The 26,764-nt window shown below is 42.4% G+C and overlaps 1 protein-coding gene across 1 annotated transcript in view; it reads right to left on the bottom strand.

Annotated features, from left to right (window-relative positions):
- RPGRIP1L (RPGRIP1 like) overlaps positions 1 to 26,764 on the bottom strand; it is a 440,055-nt gene that overhangs the window by 274,052 nt on the left and 139,239 nt on the right. The window contains exons 9-10 of the mRNA XM_053715755.1: positions 20,382 to 21,163; positions 1,957 to 3,086 (exon numbers count right to left, since the gene is read on the bottom strand). Of these exons, the coding sequence (XP_053571730.1) occupies positions 1,957 to 3,086; positions 20,382 to 21,163 (1,912 nt within the window). The remainder of the gene's footprint in view (positions 1 to 1,956; positions 3,087 to 20,381; positions 21,164 to 26,764) is intronic.

The raw sequence follows: 26,764 nt of genomic DNA, 5'->3' as shown, positions 1-26,764 counted from the left end.
AGTTTTAATAGTTTCCTCAGAGTCTCTTCGTTTGAGGGATCAAGCTTGTGTTCATGCTCCACTTCTAAGAGAGCAGCTGCGAGTTGTGTGTATTTTTCCCTATATTGTTTAGTTTTATGCGCTTTAATTTTAATGAGTTCTCCCCTAAGAACACATTTATGAGTTTCCCATACTACCCTAGTGTTAGTATCCGGTGTCAAATTCTCCTGAAAAAAGTTTGTAAGTGTCTTTTCTAAGTGTTGTATGCTAATTGGGTCAGATAGAATAGAGTTGTCCGACCGCCATAGAAATGGCTTAACTGGAGCAGAGGGCCATCTGAATTTGCTAATGACTGCAGAATGATCGGACCAAGTGGTTGATGAGATCCTGGAGGATTCTAGGAGACTTAGGAACAAATGATCTACTAAAATATAATCTAATTGGGAATATGATTTATTCGGGTTTGAAAAGAAAGTGTAATCCCTAATGTGTGGGTGTGAAATTCTCCATGTGTCATGGAGTGTAAGAAGGCGTAAGTTTGACCATATGGATTTCAGAGATTTTTGGGGAATAAGAATATTTGGATTGGAACTATCTATCGATGGGTCAAGAGGGATATTAAAGTCCCCAGCTACTAATAGGGGGCCTGTTGTGAAAGGGATAGTCATATTAGTAATATTTTGAAATAATTGCCTTTGTTTTGTGTTAGGGGCATAAATGTTGATCAGCGTGATTGGTCTTCCAAATAGAAGGCCCTTCAGGCCAAGGTATCTCCCTTCTTTATCTGCTTCTATACTGTGGAGCTGAAATGGTACTTAGTTATGGAAAAGGATACTAACCCCATTTATTTTTTTGTCAGGGTGACTGTTATGATAGTGTTGGGTATAGTGAGGTGAGAAATATTTAGGTTCAAAGTTTTTCCTAAAGTGTGTCTCTTGTAAAAATAAAATGTCACACTTTTTTAGTTTTATATCACGTAAGGCCATAGAACGTTTGTGTGGTACGTTAAACCCTTTCACATTTTGGGTCATAAATGTTAACGAATGTCCCTTTATATCAACCATATTGAGCTGTAAAAAATTTGTAGATACGATGAATACCCCTGCAAGCGCCATATATAACACATGTAAGACCAATATTTAGAAAAGAAAAAGAAAGTGGGAGATTGACAGAAATGACAGTAATAAGCAATTTGTATATACATACTGAGAGAGAAATCTCTAATTGTAGGATTCAAAGAAGGAATCCAAAAACTAGTAAGATACATTGTATTTTAAACAACAACAAAAAACTGGGGAGATATCCCCGTCTGACCTATAGCTCTAACACAAATAAATATCATTAGATCATAACAAGTCTATATTAACTAAACTGTACTATGGTTCAGTGATTCAACTGCGCAGTGAACTCTGAGCAGCAGCCTCTAAAATAGTTAGAGGGGAAAAGGGAGCAACCAAACATTGATAACAACAAATTAGCTAAAAGTAAATAACAATAAGTAACTGACTATTATATTCGTTTCGGAGCTAGAATGATTAAATCTATAAGTATTAAATAATGGAGCAACTGACCAATTGTTAAAGTCCACACATCTTTATGGGGAAAGGGGATACGTAGAACCTGGTAAGTCAATAACCCCGTTTAATCAAAAGTGTTCATATAGAGTCAGTTGAAATCTGGAGTGACTCAGGTTTGCAAATTTAACAAATATCAACAGGGTATAAAGGTTTTTAAGAGATATAACCAGTATAGTCAATACAACTGGGTAATCGTGCTTTTATCTTACCACTCGGTGATTCTTACCCCACAATCTCCAGGAAGACTAGAAGGGGCAGAGGTACCTTCCCACAAGTAACATCAGGTTAGCTATGTATTTCGTGGTGATGAACAGCTAACTGCCACAAACATTTCAAAATAGGCCTAACTTGAACTTTTAGCCAGTAAAAAGCAGACTGTTGAACTGAATAACATAAACACCACATCTCCACCATGGAAGGAGACACAGTAATTCTTCTAAAATCTGTTACCCCTTGCTGTGAAGAGTGTTCATGGGGTTCTACTGTTTCCTGAGAAGGACCAGAATGAGCAGGTCTAAGTCTTTTGGCCGGCACTGTTTGCCATTTTGTTCTTTGAGGCTTTGAGACATCTTTCTTTCTGAGTTGTTCACGTGATCCTGAAGATATAATGGGTTCAAGTGGTGGGTCGATATGTAGGTCTGCACAAAAGCTTTCTGTCTCCAGGACATCATTGCATACGAATCTTTGACCTTGTCTGATGACCTGGACCAAGCATGGGAAATCCCACCAATATGCAATGTTTAAGTTCCTTAAATGTGCTGTGAGGTGGTTGAATTCCCTCCGTCTTAGCAAGGTTCTTGGGGCCAAATCCGCAAAAATTTGGATGTTGCTATCCTGAAAATTAATAGATCTCTGTTTGTGTGCAAGTTGTGAGACTTCTTCTTTCTGGGAATAATCTTTAAATTTTAAAATGATGTCCCTAGGTTTCTTTGGATCCAGTGATTTGGGGCGCAATGCCCTATGGGCTCTATCAAATTGAATGGGTTGGTCGTACGGGGCCCCTTTAATGTGTGTAAAGAGCTCCTGCAGGTATCCCGGTATTGATGAGGTGAGAACTGATTCCGGCACTCCCCGGATTCTAAGATTTTGACGCCTTTCCATGTTCTCTAAGTCCTCAAGCTTATCGTGAAGCTGCATAATGGAGGTTTCCTGACATTTTAGTTGTTGCTGCAAAATAGATATTTCTTCCTGGTTGCTTTCTTGAACCTCCTCAAGGTATTCAACCTTGTTTCCTATTTCATTAATGTCTTTTCTGAGGCCTGAGATTTCTTCTTTAATGCAGCTGCGTACTTGTGACAATAATGTTGTGAAGTCTTTTTTAGATGGCAAAGATTCCAACAAGGTTTGAGATATAGAGACCATATTATCTGTGCAGGTTTCTTCATCTTCTGAGTCTGATGGTGCTTTTGGATTATGGGGTACAGTTGGCACCTCCACCTGGGCTCCATTATCATGCAGTTTAAAGAAGGTGTTGACCGAAGGCGTTTTATGAGCTGGATGCTTCTGCCCCCTTTCCGGCTTATTAGTATTCTTTTTTTTGCAAGAATAAAAGACAGGATAAAAAAAAAAAAAGATCTTTGCTGCAGCTATTCCATAACCTCCACTGAGGTCCGGTAATTAATTAGTGAGGGTAGGAGAAGGGCTATTCTTCTTGATAAGAATCCAAGAGAGTATCCCTATATTACATAAATGTGCAGTAATATATCAGTCTCTAATGAAGTAGTGGGGAAGTAGGTTAAAGGCTCTGTATAACTTTAATCAGTGTGCTATCATTTGCAGATTAGTAGATTCTTTGCTCTAACTTTCAGCACAGTTGCCACTCCCCCCCCTATTCCTGCAGCTTTTGAGTATAAGGGCATAGTAGAAAGAGAAACAAAAGCACCATGTTTTCAGGTTAGTGATTTTAACTAGATGGATTATGGCTTAATACTTGCGGTTTGCTGCGTTGTTTTATTTTTCTATAGTGGCATAGATTTTCAGTTAGGTTCTCATCCTCCACTTCTCCTGCGGTTTTTCTGTGTTTTACAGTCTCATGAGGGCAGGAGAACTGCTCTAGTGCTGTATACCATCTGGTATACAGCAGTTTAGGGATTAATAGGTTTATTTAGTGGCGGCAATGTGGGAGACTAGAGGTTTAGGGGTTAATAGCTTTATTCTAGTTTCAGCAATGTCGGGGAGCAGCGGATTAGGGGTTAATAGCTTTATTATAGTGTCGGTGATGTCAGAGAGCGGAATATGGGTTAATAACTTTATTATAGTAGCAGCGATGTCGGGGAGTGTCGGATTAGGGGTTAATAGCTTTAATTAGTGTCGGCGTTGTCGGGAGCGGCAGATTAGGGGTTAATACATTTATTTAGGTGTCAGCGATGTAGGGGGCGGCGGATTAGGGGTGTTTAGACTTGGGGTTCATGTTAGGGTGTTAGGTTTAAATGTAACATTTTTCCCCCATAGACATCAATGGGGCTACGTTACAGAGATTTTTCATTCCACGATAGCAGGTGTTAGTTTTTTTTCTAACACTCTCTCCCCATTGATGTCTATGGGGAAAAGCGTGCACGAGCACGTCAAAGCAGCCCTTGGATTTTGTGCGGTATGGAGCTTAACGCCACCATATTGCACGCACAAGGAGGCTTTTCAGTAACTCGTAATGGCAGCGCTATGGAGAGTGAAATAACACAACATTTTTGGCGTTAGTTTCGCACCCTGTTTAAATCTCGTAATCTACCCGTATATTAGCTATATCATTAAGAATTTACATTTTTAATATCTGTGTTTGATATGGGAGATTCTTTATTATCACTTTTTTCTATTCTTTCTATCTAATCAATAATATATTAAAAATAAAGATGAAAACGAAATGTATGCTTACCTGATAAATGTATTTCTTTCTTGACACGGTGAGTCCACAGATCATCTAATTACTATTGGGATATTCACCTCCTGGCCAGCAGGAGACGGCAAAGAGCACCACAGCAAATCTGTTAAAAATCACCTCCCTTCCCTCCAACTCCAGTCATCCGACCAAAGTAAAGAAGAGAAAAGAAGCAACAAGGTGCAGAGGTACCTGAGGTTTATAACATAACAAAAAAATGCACTGTCATCAAAAACAGGGCGGGCTATGGACTCTCTGTGTCAAGAAATAAATAAATTTATCAGGTAAGCATACATTTTGTTTTCTTTCTAATGACACGGTGAGTGCACAGATCATCTAACTACTATTGGGAATCAATACCCAAGCTAGTGGACACAGATGATAAGGGAGGGACAAGACAGGGAACCTAAACAGAAGGCACCACTGCTTGAAAAACCTTTCTCCCAAAGGAAGCCTCAGCCAAGGCAAAAGTATCAAACTTATAGAATTTTGAAAAAGTGTGTAGAGAGGACCAAGTTGCAGCCTTGCAAATCTGTTCCACAGAAGCTTCATTTTTGAATGCCCAGAAAGAGGAAAAAGCCCTCGTAGAATGAGCTGTAACCTTCTCAGGAGGCTGCTGTCCAGGCAAAGTGAATTATACTCTTCAGCCACAAAGAAAGAGAAGTAGCCGTAGCTTTCTGCTACTTACGTTACCCAGAGAAAAAACTACAAACAGAGCAGAAGACTGACGAAAATCCTTAGTCGCCTGTAAATAGAATTTCAGAGCACCAACCACATCTAGGTTGTGCAGAAGACGTTCCTTATAAGAAGTATTAGGACATAAAGAAGGAACAATCTCCTGATTAATGTTCCGGTCTGAAACTACTTTAGGAAGAAACCCTAATTTAGTATGTAAAAATACTTTATCCGAATTAAAAATAAGGTACGGAGACTCATACTGTAAAGCAGAGAGCTCAGAGACTCTACGAGCAGAAGAAATAGCAACAAGAAACAAAACCTTCCGAGATAACATAATATCTAAGGAATGCATAGGCTCAAACAGAGCCTGCTGAAGAACCTTAAGCACAAGATTAAGACTCTAGGGAGAAGTAACAGGTTTGAACACAGACCTGATTCTGACCAAGACCTGACAGAACGACTGAACATCTGGAACCTCTGCCAGATGTTTATGTAACAAAACAGACAAGGCAGAAATCTGACCCTTCAAGGAACTTGCCAATAAAAACCTTCTCCAAACCTTCTTGGAGAAAAGATAAAATCCTAGGAATCCGAACTCTACTCCAAGAGTAGACTTTGGATTCACACCAATACAGATATTTTCACCATATCTTATGGTAAATTTTCTGGGTAACAGGCTTGCGAGCCTGAATCATGGTCTCAATGACCGAATAAAAAAAAATTCGCTTAGATAAAATTAAGCGTTCAATCTCCAAGCAGTCGGCTTCAGAGAAACTAGATTTCGATGAAGGAAGGGCCCTTGAAGTAGAAGGTCCTTCCTTAGAGAAAGCTTCCAAGGGGGGAGAGATGACATCTCCACTAGGTCTGCATACCAACTCGAGGAAGGAGAGCGAACAGAGGAAATAGGTATGCAAGACTGAAGTTCCAAGGAACTGCCAAAGCATCTATCAGAACCGCCTGAGGGTCCCTGTACCTCGACCCGTACCTCGGGAGCTTGGCATTCTGACGAGATGAAAGGTCTGTCTGCTCAGAAAATCCGCTTCCCAATTGTCCACCCGAAGTTTACCACTTCCTTACTCTAACGTAGAAAAAGAGAATGACTGGAGTTGGAGGGAAGGGAGGTGATTTTTAACAGCTTTGCTGTGGCACTCTTTGCCGCCTCCTGCTGTCCAGGAGGTGAATATCCCAATAGTAATTAGATGATCTGTTGACTCACCATCTCATTAGAAAGAAATATTTTTTTCTGTAAACAGCTATTTTTATAGCCAACTACTAAACAGGTATTTCTGTAGATAAAAACCTATTCTGGATTTTTAGAAATATACTTTTATGATATTATATATGGTGTGTGAAGTTTGGCACTATAAACTAGGCAATGGGGGGGGGGGGGTTGGTTAGCAAGTTAAAAAAAATCATTTTGTACTGTTAGTAATTTTGGGTCAAAATTGCCTCTAAAATAATGAATACCTACAAGTTGTATTCAAAAGTTTAGGCACCCCTGCCAATTTCCATGATTTTCATTTATAAATAATTGGGTGTTTGGATCCGGAATTTCATTTTGATCTATCAAATAACTGAAGGACACAGTAATATTTCAGTAGTGAAATGAGGTTTTATTGGATTAACAGAAAATGTGCAATATGCATCAAAAGAAAATAGACAGGTGCATAAATTTGGGCACCCATGTCATTTTGTTGATTTGAATACCTGTAACTACCTAGCACTAATTAATGGAACACACAATTGGTTTGGTGAGCCCATTAAGCCTTGAACTTCATAGACAGGTGCATCCAATCACGAGAAAAGGTATTTAAGGTGGTCAATTGCAAGTTGTTGTTCTTTTTGACTCTCCTCTGAAGAGTGGCAACATGGGGGCCTCAAAACAACTCTAAAATGACCTGAAAACAAAGATTGTTCAACATTATGGTTTAGGGGAAGGCTACTAAAAGCTATTGCAGAGATTTAAGCTGTGAGTGTCCACTGTGGGGAACATAGTGAGGAAATGGAAGACCACAGGCACAGTTCTTGTTAAGGCCAGAAGTGGCAGGCCAAGTAAAATATCGGAGAGGCAAAAAATGGTGAGAACTGTCAAAAAAAAGCCCACAGACCACCTCCAAAGACCTACAACATAATCTTGCTGCAAATGGTGTCACTGTGCATCGTTCAACAATTCAGCTCACTTTGCACAAGGAGAAGCTGTATGGGAGAGTGATGCGGAAGAAGTCTTTTCTGCACCCACGTCACAAACGTCACTTGAGGTATGCAAATGCACATTTGGACAAGCCAGCTTCATTTTGGAAGAAGGTGCTGAGGACTGATGAAACAAAGATTAAGTTATTTGGTCATAACAAGGGGTGTTATGCATGGCGGCAAAAGAACACAGCGTTCCAAGACAAACATTTGCTACTCACAGTAAAATTTGGTGGATGTTCCATCATGTTATGGGGCTGTGTGGCCAGTGCCGGTACTGGGAATCTTGTTAAAGTTGAGGGACGCATGGATTCCACTCAATATCAGCAGATAATGTTGAGGAATCAGTCACAAAGTTGAAGTTACGCCGGGGCTGGATATTTCAACAAGACAACGACCCAAAACACTGCTCAAAATCTACTCTGGCATTTATGCAGAGGAACAAGTACAATGTTCTGGAATGGCCATCCAAAATACCTTCATCCAGAATATAGACACTCATTACAGGCTATAGGAAGCGTCTAGAGTTTGTTATTTCTGCTAAAGGAGGCTCTACTAAATATTGAAGTGATATTTCTGTTGGGGTGTCCAAATTTATGCACCTGTCTAATTTCGTTTGGATGCATATTGCACATTTTCTGTTAATCCAATAAACCTCATTTCACTACTGAAATATTACTGTGTCCTTCAGTTATTTGATAGATCAAAATGAAATTGCTGATCAAAACACCCAATTATTTATAAATGAAAATAATGGAAACTGTCAGGGGTGCCTAAAATTTTGCATACAACTGTATATAATTAGTAATAGAAAAGCTAGGGCTTTTATACATATGTTTAACATGTTGAGCAAGCAAAAAGAGGCTGCTTCTTGGGTGGTAACTAGCCATAAAACAAGCTATTATGCATTTGTTTATTCCCAGGTTGAGCGCTTCTCTTCTTTTATTTATTCAAATTATGACTCTTAGAGAAGTCTCCCTAAGTGTGATGCGGGAATCCAGACGTGGACCCGTTGCTCAGTGTCCCTAGAGGGATATGACAGCCCCTCACTAACGAGCCCACACTAGGCCGAAATGTACATCTTGGGTTTTGCCGTTTCCCTTGTTCAGAGAGGGATTGCCTGGTATTTCGGGGCTGGACTGTACTGTTAAGTCAGGATCAGACTGGTATGCTACATGAAAGTTCTCTGTGAAAGGCACATGTTAAGCAAAAAGAGGATTCTTCTTGGGTGGTAACTAGCCATAGAACAAGCTATTATGCTATTGTTCGTTCCCAGGTTGAGCGCTTCTCTCTTTTAATTTACACAGCCATTAATGTCTAAACAGTTGGCAACAAAAGTGAGTACACCCCTAAGTGGAAATGTCCAAATTGGGCCTAATTAGCCATTTTCCCTCCCCGGTGTCATGTGACTCGTTAGTGTTACAAGGTCTCAGGTGTGAATGGGAAACAGGTGTGTTAAATTTGGTGTTATCGCTCTCACACTCTCTCATACTAGTCACTGGAAGTTCAACATGGCACCTCATGGCAAAGAATTCTCTGAGGAGCTGAAAAAAAAGAACTGTTGCTCTGTCTACATAAAGATGGCCTAGGCTATAATAAGATTGCCAAGACCCTGAAACTGAGCTGCAGCACGGTGGGCAAGACCATACAGCGGTTTCACAGGACAGGTTCCATGCAGAACAGGCCTCGCCATGGTCGACCAAATAAGTTGAGTGCACGTGCTCAGCATCATATCCAGAGGTTGTCTTTGGGAAATAGACATATGAGTGCTGACAGCATTGCTGCAGAGGTTGAAGGGGTGGGGGTTCAGCATGTCAGTGCTCATACGCCGCACACTGCATCAAATTGGTCTGCATGGCTGTCATCCCAGAAGGAAGCCTCTTCTAAAGATGATGCACAAAAAAGCCCGCAAACAGTTTGCTGAAGACATGGATTGGTCCGATGAGACCAAGATAAACTTATTTGGTTCAGACGGTGTCAAGCGTGTGTGGCGGCAACTAGGTGCGTACAGTCAAGCATGGTGGTGGGATTGTCATGGTCTGGGCTTGCATAAGTGCTGCCGGCACTGGGGACATACAGTTCATTGAGGGAACCATGAATGTCAACATGTACTGTGACATACTGAAGAAGAGCATGATCCCTTCCCTTCAGAGACTGGGCCGCAGGGCAGTATTCCAACATGATAACGACCCCAAACACACCTCCAAGGCGACCACTGCCTTGCTAAAGAAGCTGAGGGTAAAGGTGATAGATTGGCCAAACATGTCTCCAGACCTAAACCCTATTCAGCATCTGTGGGGCATCCTCAAATGGAAGGTGAGGGAGCGCAAGGTCTCGAACATCCACCAGCTCCGTGATGTTGTCATGGAGGAGTGGAAGAGGACTCCAGTGGCAACCTGTGAAGCTTTGGTGAACTCCATGCCCAAGAGGGTTAAGGTAGTGCTGGAAAATAATGGTGGCCACACAAAATATTGACACTTTGGGCCCAATTTGGACATTTCCACTTAGGGGTGTACTCACTTTTGTTGCCACCGGTTTAGACATTAATGGCTGTGTGTTGAGTTATTTTGAGGGGACAGCAAATTTAAACTGTTATACAGGCTGTAAACTCCCTACTTTACATTGTAGAAAAGTGTTATTTCTTCAGTGTTGTCAAATGAAAAGATATAATAAAATATTTACAAAAATGTGAGGGGTGTACTGACTTTTGTGAGATACTGTATATATATATATATATATATAAATATATATATATATATATATATATATATATATATATATATATATATATATATATATACACTGTATATATGTATGTATGTATATAGTTTTCCTGTGTACATATAGCTACGCTAAAAAATTAAGTAAAAATGGATACAAAGCAAAAATATATATATAAAAAATGTTTTTTGGCAGTACAAAAAATATCTCAAACTCTTGGCACTGTGGGAGTTAAGCAGTTCAAAATATAAAACGATGCATGGAAAAAATAAAAATAAAAAGATCATAATGAGAGTGTTGACAGGAGATTTGAATTCTGAAACCTCTGCCACAGTTGACTCAGCTTATCTGTTTTAATGCAAAATTTCAATTACAAGCTCTTTAAAACATGCCAAAGAGAACCACTGGCATAGAAAAACGAGCCCTGGCTTAGCTTCTAGACAGAACAAAGATGTCTTCTTCTATATGATTTCATTTTAGTGAACTGTGACACGTACTGAAATGCAGAGTGACTGAATTATTAACTGGATGTGCCGTGCATAATCCTGCTTTCCTTGACAAGCTCTGCAACTATACCTTGCTAAGTGAAAAATCTGCATTAAATGAAGTGGATGTTTAAACAGAGTGTAGTGGGATGAAGAGAATTAATTCAAATGGTTTACTTGCAGTTAAACTATATTAAAGGGACACTAAACCCAAATTCTTTCTTTCATGATTCAGATAGAGCATGCAATTTTAAGTAACTTTCTAATTTTCTCCTATTATCATTTTTTCTTCGTTCTCTTGCTTTCTTTATTTGAAAAGCAAAAATGTAAACTTAGGAGCAGCCCATTTTTGGTTCAGCACCTGGGTTGCGCATGCTGATTGGTGGCTAAATTTACCCACCAATCAGCAAGCGCTATTCAGGGCTGAACCAAAAATGGGCCGGCTAGATTCCTGCTTTTTCAAATAAAGATAGCAAGAGAACAAAGAAAAATTAAAAATAGCAGTAAACTAGAAAGTTGCTTCAAATTGCATACTCTATCTGACCCATGAAAGAAAAAAAACATAATTTATGCTTACCTGATACATTTATTTCTCTTGTAGTGTATCCAGTCCACGGATCATCCATTACTTGTGGGATATTCTCCTTCCCAACAGGAAGTTGCAAGAGGATCACCCACAGCAGAGCTGCTATATAGCTCCTCCCCTCACTGCCATATCCAGTCATTCGACCGAAACAAGCCGAGAAAGGAGAAACCATAGGGTGCAGTGGTGACTGTAGTTTAATTAAAATTTAGACCTGCCTGAAAAGGACAGGGCAGGCCGTGGACTGGATACACTACAAGAGAAATAAATTTATCAGGTAAGCATAAATTATGTTTTCTCTTGTTAAGTGTATCCAGTCCACGGATCATCCATTACTTGTGGGATACCAATACCAAAGCTAAAGTACACGGATGATGGGAGGGACAAGGCAGGAACTTAAACGGAAGGAACCACTGCCTGTAGAACCTTTCTCCCAAAAACAGCCTCCGAAGAAGCAAAAGTATCAAATTTGTAAAATTTGGAAAAAGTATGAAGGGAAGACCAAGTTGCAGCCTTGCAAATCTGTTCAACAAAGGCCTCATTTTTAAAGGCCCAGGTGAAAGCCACAGCTCTAGTAGAATGAGCTGTAATCATTTCAGGAAGCTGCTGTGCAGCAGTCTCATAGGCTAAACGGATTATACTCCGAAGCCAAAAAGAAAGAGAGGTTGCCGAGGCCTTCTGACCTCTCCTCTGTCCAGAGTAAACAACAAACAGGTTAGATGTTTGGCGAAAATCTTTAGTAGCCTGTAAGTAAAACTTCAAGGCACGGACTACGTCTAGATTATGCAAAAGACGTTCCTTCTTTGAAGAAGGATTAGGACATAATGATGGAACAACAATCTCTTCATTGATATTCTTGTTAGAAACCACCTTAGGTAAAAACCCAGGTTTTGTACGCAGAACAACTTTATCTGAATGAAAGATAAGATAAGGAGAATCACAATGTAAGGCAGATAACTCCGAGACTCTTCGAGCCGAGGAAATAGCCATCAGAAAAAGAACTTTAAGAACCAAGTTTAAGCTCCATGGAGGAGCAACAGGTTTAAACACAGGCTTAATTCTAACTAAAGCCTGACAAAATGCCTGAACGTCTGGAACTTCTGCCAGACGCTTGTGTAAAATAGACAGAGCAGAAATCTGTCCCTTTAAAGAACTAGCTGATAATCCTTTGTCCAAACCCTCTTGGAGGAAGGACAATATCCTAGGAATCCTAACCCAACTCCATGAGTAATTCTTGGATTCACACCAATGAAGATATTTATGCCATATCTTGTGGTAAATTTTCCTGGTGACAGGCTTTCGTGCCTGTATTAAGGTATCAATTACTGACTCGGAGAAGCCACGCTTTGATAGGATCAAGCGTTCAATCTCCATGCAGTCAGTCTCAGAGAAAGTAGATTCGGATGATTGAAAGGACCTTGTATTAGGAGGTCTTGTCTCAGAGGCAGAGTCCATGGTGGAAAGGATGACATGTCCACTAGGTCTGCATACCAGGTCCTGCATGGCCACGCAGGCGCTATCAATATCACCGATGCTCTTTCCTGTTTGATTTTGGCAATCAGACTAGGGAGCCGAGGAAACAGTGGAAACACATAAGCCAGGTTGAAGAACCAAGGCGCTGCTAGAGCATCTATCAGTGCCGCTTCTGGGTCCCTGGACCTGGATCCGTAACAAGGAAGCTTGGCGTTCTGGCGAGACGCCATGAGATCCAATTCTGGTTTGCCCCAACGGAGAACAAATTGAGCAAACACCTCCGGATGGAGTTCCCATTCCCCCGGATGAAAAGTCTGACGACTTAGAAAATCCGCCTCCCAGTTCTCTACACCTGGGATATGGATCGCTGACAGGTGGCAAGAGTGAGTCTCTGCACAGCGAATTATCTTGTAGACTTCTGACATCGCTAGGGAACTCCTGGTTCCCCCTTGATGGTTGATGTAAGCCACAGTCGTGATGTTGTCCGACTGAAATCTGATGAACCTCAGTGTTGCTAGCTGAGGCCAATCCAGAAGAGCATTGAATATTGCTCTTAACTCCAGAATATTTATTGGGAGGAGTTTCTCCTCCTGAGTCCATGAACCCTGAGCATTCACGGAGTTCCAGACTGCACCCCAACCTAGAAGGCTGGCATCTGTTGTTACAATTGTCCAATCTGGTCTGCGAAAGGTCATACCCTTGGACAGATGGGCCTGAGATAACCACCAGAGAAGAGAATCTCTGGTTTGCTGATCCAGATTTAGTAGAGGGGACAAATCTGTGTAATCCCCATTCCACTGACTGAGCATGCATAATTGCAGCGGCCTGAGATGCAGGCGCGCGAATGGCCCTATGTCCATCGCTGCTACCATTAAGCCGATTACTTCCATGCACTGAGCCACCGTGGGGCGCGGAATGGAGTGAAGAACACGGCAAGCATTTAGAAGTTTTGATAACCTGGACTCCGTCAGGTAAATTTTCATTTCTACAGAATCTATTAGAGTCCCTAGGAAGGAAACCCTCGTGAGAGGAGATAGAGAACTCTTTTCTTCGTTCACTTTCCACCCATGCGACCTCAGGAATGCCAGAACTATCTATGTATGAGATTTGGCAATTTGAAAGCTTGACGCCTGTATCAGGACATCGTCTAGGTAAGGAGCCACCGCTATGCCTCGCGGTCTTAGGACCGCCAGAAGTGAGCCCAGAACCTTTGTAAAAATCCTTGGGGCTGTAGCCAACCCGAATGGAAGAGCTACAAATTGGTAATGCCTGTCTAGAAAGACAAACCTCGGTGATATTGATAGCAGGCGCTATCAATATCACCGATGCTCTTTCCTGTTTGATTTTGGCAATCAGACTAGGGAGCCGAGGAAACAGTGGAAACACATAAGCCAGGTTGAAGAACCAAGGCGCTGCTAGAGCATCTATCAGTGCCGCTTCTGGGTCCCTGGACCTGGATCCGTAACAAGGAAGCTTGGCGTTCTGGCGAGACGCCATGAGATCCAATTCTGGTTTGCCCCAACGGAGAACAAATTGAGCAAACACCTCCGGATGGAGTTCCCATTCCCCCGGATGAAAAGTCTGACGACTTAGAAAATCCGCCTCCCAGTTCTCTACACCTGGGATATGGATCGCTGACAGGTGGCAAGAGTGAGTCTCTGCACAGCGAATTATCTTGTAGACTTCTGACATCGCTAGGGAACTCCTGGTTCCCCCTTGATGGTTGATGTAAGCCACAGTCGTGATGTTGTCCGACTGAAATCTGATGAACCTCAGTGTTGCTAGCTGAGGCCAATCCAGAAGAGCATTGAATATTGCTCTTAACTCCAGAATATTTATTGGGAGGAGTTTCTCCTCCTGAGTCCATGAACCCTGAGCATTCACGGAGTTCCAGACTGCACCCCAACCTAGAAGGCTGGCATCTGTTGTTACAATTGTCCAATCTGGTCTGCGAAAGGTCATACCCTTGGACAGATGGGCCTGAGATAACCACCAGAGAAGAGAATCTCTGGTTTGCTGATCCAGATTTAGTAGAGGGGACAAATCTGTGTAATCCCCATTCCACTGACTGAGCATGCATAATTGCAGCGGCCTGAGATGCAGGCGCGCGAATGGCCCTATGTCCATCGCTGCTACCATTAAGCCGATTACTTCCATGCACTGAGCCACCGTGGGGCGCGGAATGGAGTGAAGAACACGGCAAGCATTTAGAAGTTTTGATAACCTGGACTCCGTCAGGTAAATTTTCATTTCTACAGAATCTATTAGAGTCCCTAGGAAGGAAACCCTCGTGAGAGGAGATAGAGAACTCTTTTCTTCGTTCACTTTCCACCCATGCGACCTCAGGAATGCCAGAACTATCTATGTATGAGATTTGGCAATTTGAAAGCTTGACGCCTGTATCAGGACATCGTCTAGGTAAGGAGCCACCGCTATGCCTCGCGGTCTTAGGACCGCCAGAAGTGAGCCCAGAACCTTTGTAAAAATCCTTGGGGCTGTAGCCAACCCGAATGGAAGAGCTACAAATTGGTAATGCCTGTCTAGAAAGACAAACCTCAGGAACTGATGATGATTCTTGTGAATCGGAATGTGAAGGTAGGCATCCTTTAAGTCTACTGTGGTCATGTACTGACCCTCTTGGATCATGGGTAAAATGGTTCGAATAGTTTCCATCTTGAATGACGGAACTCTGAGGAATTTGTTTAGGATCTTTAAATCCAAAATTGGTCTGAAGGTTCCCTCTTTTTTGGGAACCACAAACAGATTTGAATAAAACCCCTGTACTTGTTCCGTCCGCGGAACTGGATGGATTACTCCCATTACAAGGAGCTCTTGTACGCAGCTTAGGAATGCCTCTTTCTTTATCTGGTTTGCAGATAATCTTGAAAGGTGAAATCTCCCTTGTGGAGGAGAAGCTTTGAAGTCCAGAAGATATCCCTGAGATATGATCTCCAACGCCCAGGGATCCTGAACATCTCTTGCCCATGCCTGGGCGAAGAGAGAGACAGTCTGCCCCCTACTAGATCCGTTCTCGGATAGGGGGCCGCTCCTTCATGCTGTCTTAGAGGCAGCAGCAGGCTTTCTGGCCTGCTTGCCCTTGTTCCAGGACTGGTTAGGTTTCCAGGCCTGCTTGGATTGAGCAAAAGTTCCCTCTTGTTTTGAAGCAGAGGAAGTTGATGCTGCACCTGCCTTGAAATTTCGAAAGGCACGAAAATTAGACTGTTTGGCCTTTGATTTGGCCCTGTCCAGTAATGTCAGCAATAATTTCTTTCTGTTCAACAGAAGCCTAATTTTTAAAGGCCCAGGTGGAAGTCACAGCTCTAGTGGAATGAGCTGTAATCCTTTCAGGGGGCTGCTGTCCAGCAGTCTCATAGGCTAAACGGATTATACTCCGAAGCCAAAAAGAAAGAGAGGTTGCCGAGGCCTTTTGACCTCTCCTCTGTCCAGAGTAAACAACAAACAGGTTAGATGTTTGACGAAAATCTTTAGTAGCTTGTAAGTAAAACTTCAAGGCACGGACTACGTCTAGATTATGCAAAAGACATTCCTTCTTTGAAGAAGGATTAGGACATAATGATGGAACAACAATCTCTTGATTGATATTCTTGTTAGAAACCACCTTGGGTAAAAACCCAGGTTTTGTACGCAGAACTACTTTATCTGAATGAAAGATCAGATAAGGAGAATCACAATGTAAGGCAGATAACTCAGAGACTCTCCGAGCCGAGGAAATAGCCATCAGAAAAATAACTTTCCATGATAAAAGTTTGATATCAATAGAATGAAGGGGTTCAAACGGAACCCCTTGAAGAACTTTAAGAACCAAGTTTAAGCTCCATGGAGGAGCAACAGGTTTAAACACAGGCTTAATTCTAACTAAAGCCTGACAAAATGCCTGAACGTCTGGAACTTCTTCCAGACGCTTGTGTAAAAGAATAGACAGAGCAGAAATCTGTCCCTTTAAAGAACTAGCTGATAATCCTTGGTCCAAACCCTCTTGGAGGAAGGACAATATCCTAGGAATCCTAACCCTACTCCATGAGTAATTCTTAAATTCACACCAATGAAGATATTTACGCCATATCTTGTGGTAGATTTTCCTGGTGACAGGTTTTCGTGCCTGTATTAAGGTATCAATGACTGACTCGGAGAAGCCACTCTTTGATAGAATCAAGCGTTCAATCTCCATGCAGTCAGTCTCAGAGAAATTAGATTCGGATGATTGAAAGGACCTTGTATGAGAAGGTCTTGTCTCAGAGGCAGAGTCCATGATGGAAAGGATGACATGTCCACTAGGTCTGCATACCAGGTCCTGCGTGGCCACGCAGGCGCTATCAGAATCACCGATGCCCTCTCCTGTCTGATTTTGGCAATCAGTCGAGGGAGCAGAGGAAACGGTGGAAACACATAAGCCAGGTTGAAGAACCAAGGAGCTGCTAGAGCATCTATCAGCGTTGCTTCTGGGTCCCTGGACCTGGATCCGTAACAAGGAAGCTTGGCGTTCTGGCGAGACGCCATGAGATCCAGTTCTGGTTTACCCCAACGATGAACCAATTGAGCAAACACATCCGGATGGAGTTCCCACTCCCCCGGATGAAAAGTCTGACGACTTAGAAAATCCACCACAAAGAAAAACATGGAGCGCTAGCGTATGTAAAACATAACCTTTATTGTGGTTATTTAAAAACAGGACATATAGTCAATCAAAAAAGACAGAGATGGGATACCTCTGGCTGGCAGGCTTACGCGTTTCGGCAAAGCCGTAATCATAGCATACTATGCCAGCCACAGGTGTGCTTTATATACAAAATTAGAAACAACACCATTGGTTAAAAGGACATGTCATTTAAAACAACAGTACGCCCAGAGAGATTTTTGCATTTAACCCCTTACATTTCGGAGGTGAAAGAACAGATCTATCCTTGATTACATTATAAATATATATAGGTGGTATTTTGGAGACATATGAGGTTATTCACAATAAATAAATAAATCGTCCATTATAGACGTTAAATAAATAGTTATTTTGTTATGTTCGCTACCTTAGATCACAGTCACAGTTAATCCCATCATATCCATAGCCTATAGTAACGGTCTTATATTTAAACAAATTTAAACAAATTAAATTATAAATCTGTTACATAGTACAAATATGCACTTTCGTTACTAAAGACTAGAAAAGTGTCAGTATAATGATCTCAGATTGTGTCAGTCAGATATGGGGAAAGTTATGTATTTAATATATTATTGAATGGTGTTATTTAATATCTTATAATTTTATAGATATTATGAAAAAGATGGGATCGGGTATTATTATTCCCAATAGTTTATAAGGTCGAATTCTGAGTTCAGGCCTTTTGGTATCCTTGTATCCATTTTTAGGATCCACAACATTTCTCTTTTAGATAGAGTTACTCCACGGTCACCCCCTCTTTTTGGTTTAGGAACCATATCTATTGGTTGCCATGAAAAACATGTAAGGTCCTTATTATGAACCTGAGCAAAATGATGCACCACAGGGGTAGTTGCCTTGCCCCTCCTGATGGTAGACAAGTGCTCAATAATTCTTGTTCTAATGTCTCTAGTGGTGAGCCCGATGTACTGTTTTCCACATACCGTACAGGTTACACAGTAGATGACAAAGGTAGAGGTGCAATTAAGACAAAAATTGATCTCATAGGTCTTCCCTGTTACAGTAGAGGTAAAGTGTTCTGACATAGTTAAATAATCACATGCTCCACATCTTGAGCTTCCACATTTGTAGGAGCCTTTACAACTGAGCCAGGCACTCCCCTGGGTGATAGTCTTCGGTAAGACTGTTGGGGACAATATATTGCCTAGGCTCTTGTTTCGTCGGTATGAGCATCTAAGCCCTTCTTTAACACATTGTGTAAGTCTATCGTCTGCTATTAGCATACCAAAATGGTATTTGACGATTCTGCATACTTCCTCATACTGTGCACTGTATTCAGTGACAAATGTAACTCCCTTCTGGGCCTTCCCATTTGTCTGGTTTGATTTGTCCCTTAACAAATCACGTCTGTCCATTCTGTCCACCTCCCTTTGTGCCCTACTTATTACCTTTCTAGGATAGCCTCTCTGAGATAAACGTTTTCTAACTTCCATCATTTGGTTGGCACTCTCATTGGCCTCGGAACAATTCCGTTTGGCCCTTATGAGTTGTCCCTTGGCTATAGCATACGGCACATGTCTGGGGTGGCAGCTTCTTGCATGTAGTAGTGAGTTGCCTGATATAGGCTTTCTATATAGGCTTGTCTCAATCCGACCATCAGGAGTCCCACTCAGTACTACATCCAAAAAGTTAATCTTGGTCCTTTGAGTTTCACTTGTAAATTTTAGACCAATATCATTGTCATTGAGTTTCCCTAGAAACTTTTCCAAATCATCAGAGCTGCCCTCCCAGATGAGGATTAGATCATCTATAAAGCGGCGGTAGAAGGTAATACAACCACGGAGGGGGTTCTTATCTCCAAAGATGTGGGACAGCTCCCACCAACCCATGAATAGGTTGGCGTAAGAGGGGGCAAACTTCGCCCCCATAGCTGTCCCACATCTCTGGAGATAGAACACACCCTCGAATTCAAAAAAATTGTGAGTTAACAAGAACTCAGCCACTTGTAGTACATATCTCTGAAAACCTTCAGTAAGGGAGGACCAACCCCTGAGGAAGAACGACATAGCCTCCAATCCCTTTGAATGGGGAATGGAAGAATAGAGGGCTGTGACGTCTATGGTGACCCACTGGTTATTCTCTTCCACCCATGCAACATCATTTATCAGATTCATTAGGTGCTTGGTGTCCCTGAGATAGCTGGGGAGAGCTTCAACAAATGGATGTAGAATCATGTCCAGCCATTGAGACAAGCGTTCAAAGAGAGACCCTATACCACTTACTATAGGTCGTCCCTTCACATCTGTGAGGGACTTATGCACCTTAGGTAGATGATGGAATACTGGAGTGACCGGATGTTCCACAAATATATATGACATAGTGTCCTGATCAATGAAGCCATTTTCCATTCCATCATCTAAAAGGTGCATAAGTTCTCTCTTGAACCGGCTTGTAGGGTTCGTGGTTAAAACTGAATAGCATTGTCTGTCATCCAGTTGGCGCATTGCCTCATTGACATATTGCGCCCTATTCATTACCACCACTGAACCACCCTTGTCTGCATTTTTTATGACCAGATCGTGGTTATTGGCCAGAGAGGACAACGCTTCCCTTTCAATCCTATTCAAATTATTTGAAGTATTGCGGCCAGTAGAGTCAGCCAAAAGCTTGAGATCACGCTCCACTCTTTTATAGAAATTTTCAATTACATTCCCCCTACTTTGTATTGGGTAGAATTTAGAAGGAGGTTTTAAGCTCCTTGCTTTGCTAGTGGTTTGCAAAGATTCAAGTCCCTCACTTTCCAGCATGAGAGTGTTTAGTGAAACCAAGTCACATGATTCGGGAAAGCTAAGATCAGTATTTAGATTGGTGGTGACCCATTTGGGACCCTCCCCTTCACAGATAGACATAGTATCATTGCCTGAGAAATGACCCTTTAATGTTACATTTCGGATTAACCGATTCACATCAATAATTGTATGAAAAAGATTAAAATTCATAGTTGGTACAAAGCCCAAACCAAGACTTAATACACGTATCTGGGCATCTGTTAACACAGTATCTGAGAGATTTATAACACATGTCATTTGTATTTTGTTTGATTCCTCGTTTCCCTCAACCTGTAGCCTGGCTTCTGTTGGCCTCTGGCCCTTCCCCCTCTGTCTGGATTGCTCTGGGGCAAGGAAAAAACCTGTTGCAAATGTTCTTGCCCAATATCTGAGTTGGTGGATTTAGCTAGTCCACCCCTGGGTTCTGTTAATATCTTGGCTGGTTCACTGGCTTTATATTTACTCCCTGTCTCCCTTTGTCCATTATTCTGATTGGAAATTGTATTCATATGTGTTGTTGTATGAACATTTGTGGGCTCAACCTGGCTATTTTTTAGAATACCTCTCGGTGTTGTAGTCTCATCCCCACTAGCACTGTCCCCGGACTCTGCCTCAGTGTCGGAAAAGGTCACTTGGGTCTGTCTCCTACCCCTCCTATTGCGTCTCCCTCTACTACGGTTCTGTTGTCTGCGAACCTGAATTCGTCTTGTCCGGTTCCACACATAAACTGAGTCTGTGTCATAGTCTGTCTGGTCGCGTATGTATTTATTGTGTTTAGTGTCAATAACTGATTTCTTAACCTCAACAATGGTATTCTTTAAAACCATGTCAAATCTACCATAATCTATGTCATTTCTTCTGGAATTGAGTTCTGTTTGTATTTCACATATGTTTTCTCTAACACACGACAGCATTTTTGTTTTATATTCACAAAGCAATAACATTAATCTCACAGAACATTCTGTTAATATCATGTTCCAAGCTTTTATAAATTCAGAGTCATTAGTATCAAATGTAGGATACTTGTTAATTCGTAATCCTCTTGGGACAATACACAACTCAATATACTTATTCATAGACCAAATGTCCCATTGTAGCTTTATTTCTCTGATTTTAAGCTTTTCCATGTCATCAAAAAGTTCCCCTAAAGAGGAATAAGCTTTGTCAGTTGAGAAAATTCTGGACAGTTCTGTATCCGGTTCACCTCCAGTCTCTATCGGTTGTAGTGAAAAATATTGAGAGACCATAGCATTGTCCATATTAAAGTCCCCCTGCATGTTTTAGAACTGACCTCTCGAGCGCTGCCCAGATGCGCTAACAAATACACAATACCAAAAGCAAAATGAGAAGATCAGTTACAAAAACAAGAACAAAGTAGATGTTGCAAAGAAAACTTTTTTCCTTCATGCACCGCAGCAACTCAAACTGCAGTGTACCCAGAGCAAGTGTACATTTCAATCTTTATGTAGTAGAGATAATCAGAAAGATACAGTCTCACCTCTGCTGTCTTCCACCCGGGGAGCTTTAAACTTACAGCAGGATCCTTTGCAAGTAGAGCCGGCGTCATATACACCTTTACCCTGATCTGTATCTCCGTATCTCGTCCACCGTTACCCGGCACTTTTCCAGAGGCACCGTGCTTCCGCGCCCACCAGGGGGCGTGTCCAAGTTACAACGGATGATCCTCCAACCGGATAGCTAAACAGGTACCACGTGCGCCATCACTTCAGACGCCTCCACTCAGAATCCTCCAATCCTCAGGCTGCCTTTCGTTGCGCCTCTCTATACGGACCAATACTGGGGCTCTGGTATTTCAGCGTTCTGTGCTCAGTGTTCAGCGTAGTGGTATTTAGTATATGCTCTGGGGATAATTTGCAGCATACAATGCAGGGACACTAGCGCTCTCAGGGCAAGGAAATCCACCACAAAGAAAAACATGGAGCGCTAGCGTATGTAAAACATAACCTTTATTGTGGTTATTTAAAAACAGGACATATAGTCAATCAAAAAAGACAGAGATGGGATACCTCTGGCTGGCAGGCTTACGCGTTTCGGCAAAGCCGTAATCATAGCATACTATGCCAGCCACAGGTGTGCTTTATATACAAAATTAGAAACAACACCATTGGTTAAAAGGACATGTCATTTAAAACAACAGTACGCCCAGAGAGATTTTTGCATTTAACCCCTTACATTTCGGAGGTGAAAGAACAGATCTATCCTTGATTACATTATAAATATATATAGGTGGTATTTTGGAGACATATGAGGTTATTCACAATAAATAAATAAATCGTCCATTATAGACGTTAAATAAATAGTTATTTTGTTATGTTCGCTACCTTAGATCACAGTCACAGTTAATCCCATCATATCCATAGCCTATAGTAACGGTCTTATATTTAAACAAATAGAAAATCCGCCTCCCAGTTCTCTACACCTGGGATATGGATTGCTGATAGGTGGCAAGAGTGAGACTCTGCCCAGCGAATTATCTTGGAGACTTCTAACATCGCTAGGGAACTCCTGGTTCCCCCTTGATGGTTGATGTAAGCCACAGTCGTGATGCTGTCCAACTGAAATCTGATGAACCTCAGGGTTGCTAACTGAGGCCAAGCTAGAAGAGCATTGAATATTGCTCTTAACTCCAGAATATTTATTGGGAGGAGTTTCTCCTCCTGAGTCCACGATCCCTGAGCCTTCAGGGAGTTCCAGACTGCACCCCAACCTAGAAGGCTGGCATCTGTTGTTACAATCGTCCAATCTGGTCTGCGAAAGGTCATACCCTTGGACAGATGGACCCGAGATAACCACCAGAGAAGAGAATCTCTGGTTTCCTGATCCAGATTTAGTAGAGGGGACAAATCTGTGTAATCCCCATTCCACTGACTGAGCATGCATAATTGCAGCGGTCTGAGATGTAGGCGCGCAAATGGCACTATGTCCATTGCCGCTACCATTAAGCCGATTACCTCCATGCACTGAGCCACCGCAAGGCGCGGAGTGGAGTGAAGAACACGGCAAGCATTTAGAAGTTTTGATAACCTGGACTCCGTCAGGTAAATTTTCATTTCTACAGAATCTATAAGAGTCCCTAGGAAGGAAACCCTTGTGAGAGGAGATAGAGAACTCTTTTCTTCGTTCACTTTCCACCCATGCGACCTCAGAAATGCCAGAACTATCTCTGTGTGAGACTTGGCAATTTGAAAGCTTGATGCCTGTATCAGGATGTCGTCTAGATAAGGAGCTACCGCTATGTCTCGCGGTCTTAGAACTGCCAGAAGAGAGCCCAGAACCTTTGTAAAAATTCTTGACAGGGCAGGCCGTGGACTGGATACACTACAAGAGAAATAAATTTATCAGGTAAGCATAAATTATGTTTTCTCTTGTTAAGTGTATCCAGTCCACGGATCATCCATTACTTGTGGGATACCAATACCAAAGCTAAAGTACACGGATGATGGGAGGGACAAGGCAGGAACTTAAACGGAAGGAACCACTGCCTGTAGAACCTTTCTCCCAAAAACAGCCTCCGAAGAAGCAAAAGTATCAAATTTGTAAAATTTGGAAAAAGTATGAAGGGAAGACCAAGTTGCAGCCTTGCAAATCTGTTCAACAGAGGCCTCATTTTTAAAGGCCCAGGTGAAAGCCACAGCTCTAGTAGAATGAGCTGTAATCATTTCAGGAAGCTGCTGTCCAGCAGTCTCATAGGCTAAACGGATTATACTCCGAAGCCAAAAAGAAAGAGAGGTTGCCGAGGCCTTCTGACCTCTCCTCTGTCCAGAGTAAACAACAAACAGGTTAGATGTTTGGCGAAAATCTTTAGTAGCCTGTAAGTAAAACTTCAAGGCACGGACTACGTCTAGATTATGCAAAAGACGTTCCTTCTTTGAAGAAGGATTAGGACATAATGATGGAACAACAATCTCTTGATTGATATTCTTGTTAGAAACCACCTTAGGTAAAAACCCAGGTTTTGTACGCAGAACAACTTTATCTGAATGAAAGATCAGATAAGGAGAATCACAATGTAACTCCGAGACTCTTCGAGCCGAGGAAATAGCCATCAGAAAAAGAACTTTAAGAACCAAGTTTAAGCTCCATGGAGGAGCAACAGGTTTAAACACAGGCTTAATTCTAACTAAAGCCTGACAAAATGCCTGAACGTCTGGAACTTCTGCCAGACGCTTGTGTAAAAGAATAGACAGAGCAGAAATCTGTCCCTTTAAAGAACTAGCTGATAATCCTTTGTCCAAACCCTCTTGGAGGAAGGACAATATCCTAGGAATCCTAACCCAACTCCATGAGTAATTCTTGGATTCACACCAATGAAGATATTTATGCCATATCTTGTGGTAAATTTTCCTGGTGACAGGCTTTCGTGCCTGTATTAAGGTATCAATTACTGACTCGGAGAAGCCACGCTTTGATAGGATCAAGCGTTCAATCTCCATGCAGTCAGTCTCAGAGAAAGTAGATTCGGATGATTGAAAGGACCTTGTATTAGGAGGTCTTGTCTCAGAGGCAGAGTCCATGGTGGAAAGGATGACATGTCCACTAGGTCTGCATACCAGGTCCTGCGTGGCCACGCAGGCGCTATCAATATCACCGATGCTCTTTCCTGTTTGATTTTGGCAATCAGACTAGGGAGCCGAGGAAACAGTGGAAACACATAAGCCAGGTTGAAGAACCAAGGCGCTGCTAGAGCATCTATCAGTGCCGCTTCTGGGTCCCTGGACCTGGATCCGTAACAAGGAAGCTTGGCGTTCTGGCGAGACGCCATGAGATCCAATTCTGGTTTGCCCCAACGGAGAACAAATTGAGCAAACACCTCCGGATGGAGTTCCCATTCCCCCGGATGAAAAGTCTGACGACTTAGAAAATCCGCCTCCCAGTTCTCTACACCTGGGATATGGATCGCTGACAGGTGGCAAGAGTGAGTCTCTGCACAGCGAATTATCTTGTAGACTTCTGACATCGCTAGGGAACTCCTGGTTCCCCCTTGATGGTTGATGTAAGCCACAGTCGTGATGTTGTCCGACTGAAATCTGATGAACCTCAGTGTTGCTAGCTGAGGCCAATCCAGAAGAGCATTGAATATTGCTCTTAACTCCAGAATATTTATTGGGAGGAGTTTCTCCTCCTGAGTCCATGAACCCTGAGCATTCACGGAGTTCCAGACTGCACCCCAACCTAGAAGGCTGGCATCTGTTGTTACAATTGTCCAATCTGGTCTGCGAAAGGTCATACCCTTGGACAGATGGGCCTGAGATAACCACCAGAGAAGAGAATCTCTGGTTTGCTGATCCAGATTTAGTAGAGGGGACAAATCTGTGTAATCCCCATTCCACTGACTGAGCATGCATAATTGCAGCGGCCTGAGATGCAGGCGCGCGAATGGCACTATGTCCATCGCCGCTACCATTAAGCCGATTACTTCCATGCACTGAGCCACCGTGGGGCGCGGAATGGAGTGAAGAAAACGGCAAGCATTTAGAAGTTTTGATAACCTGGACTCCGTCAGGTAAATTTTCATTTCTACAGAATCTATTAGAGTCCCTAGGAAGGAAACCCTCGTGAGAGGAGATAGAGAACTCTTTTCTTCGTTCACTTTCCACCCATGCGACCTCAGGAATGCCAGAACTATCTATGTATGAGATTTGGCAATTTGAAAGCTTGACGCCTGTATCAGGACATCGTCTAGGTAAGGAGCCACCGCTATGCCTCGCGGTCTTAGGACCGCCAGAAGTGAGCCCAGAACCTTTGTAAAAATCCTTGGGGCTGTAGCCAACCCGAATGGAAGAGCTACAAATTGGTAATGCCTGTCTAGAAAGACAAACCTCAGGAACTGATGATGATTCTTGTGAATCGGAATGTGAAGGTAGGCATCCTTTAAGTCTACTGTGGTCATGTACTGACCCTCTTGGATCATGGGTAAAATGGTTCGAATAGTTTCCATCTTGAATGATGGAACTCTGAGGAATTTGTTTAGGATCTTTAAATCCAAAATTGGTCTGAAGGTTCCCTCTTTTTTGGGAACCACAAACAGATTTGAATAAAACCCCTGTACTTGTTCCGTCCGCGGAACTGGATGGATTACTCCCATTACAAGGAGCTCTTGTACGCAGCTTAGGAATGCCTCTTTCTTTATCTGGTTTGCAGATAATCTTGAAAGGTGAAATCTCCCTTGTGGAGGAGAAGCTTTGAAGTCCAGAAGATATCCCTGAGATATGATCTCCAACGCCCAGGGATCCTGAACATCTCTTGCCCATGCCTGGGCGAAGAGAGAGACAGTCTGCCCCCTACTAGATCCGTTCTCGGATAGGGGGCCGCTCCTTCATGCTGTCTTAGAGGCAGCAGCAGGCTTTCTGGCCTGCTTGCCCTTGTTCCAGGACTGGTTAGGTTTCCAGGCCTGCTTGGATTGAGCAAAAGTTCCCTCTTGTTTTGAAGCAGAGGAAGTTGATGCTGCACCTGCCTTGAAATTTCGAAAGGCACGAAAATTAGACTGTTTGGCCTTTGATTTGGCCCTGTCCAGTAATGTCAGCAATAATTTCTTTCTGTTCAACAGAAGCCTAATTTTTAAAGGCCCAGGTGGAAGTCACAGCTCTAGTGGAATGAGCTGTAATCCTTTCAGGGGGCTGCTGTCCAGCAGTCTCATAGGCTAAACGGATTATACTCCGAAGCCAAAAAGAAAGAGAGGTTGCCGAGGCCTTTTGACCTCTCCTCTGTCCAGAGTAAACAACAA

This window comes from Bombina bombina, chromosome 1 (assembly GCF_027579735.1).
Source record: "Bombina bombina isolate aBomBom1 chromosome 1, aBomBom1.pri, whole genome shotgun sequence".
NCBI lineage: Eukaryota > Metazoa > Chordata > Amphibia > Anura > Bombinatoridae > Bombina > Bombina bombina.
This window is presented reverse-complemented; position numbering and strand designations above follow the sequence as displayed.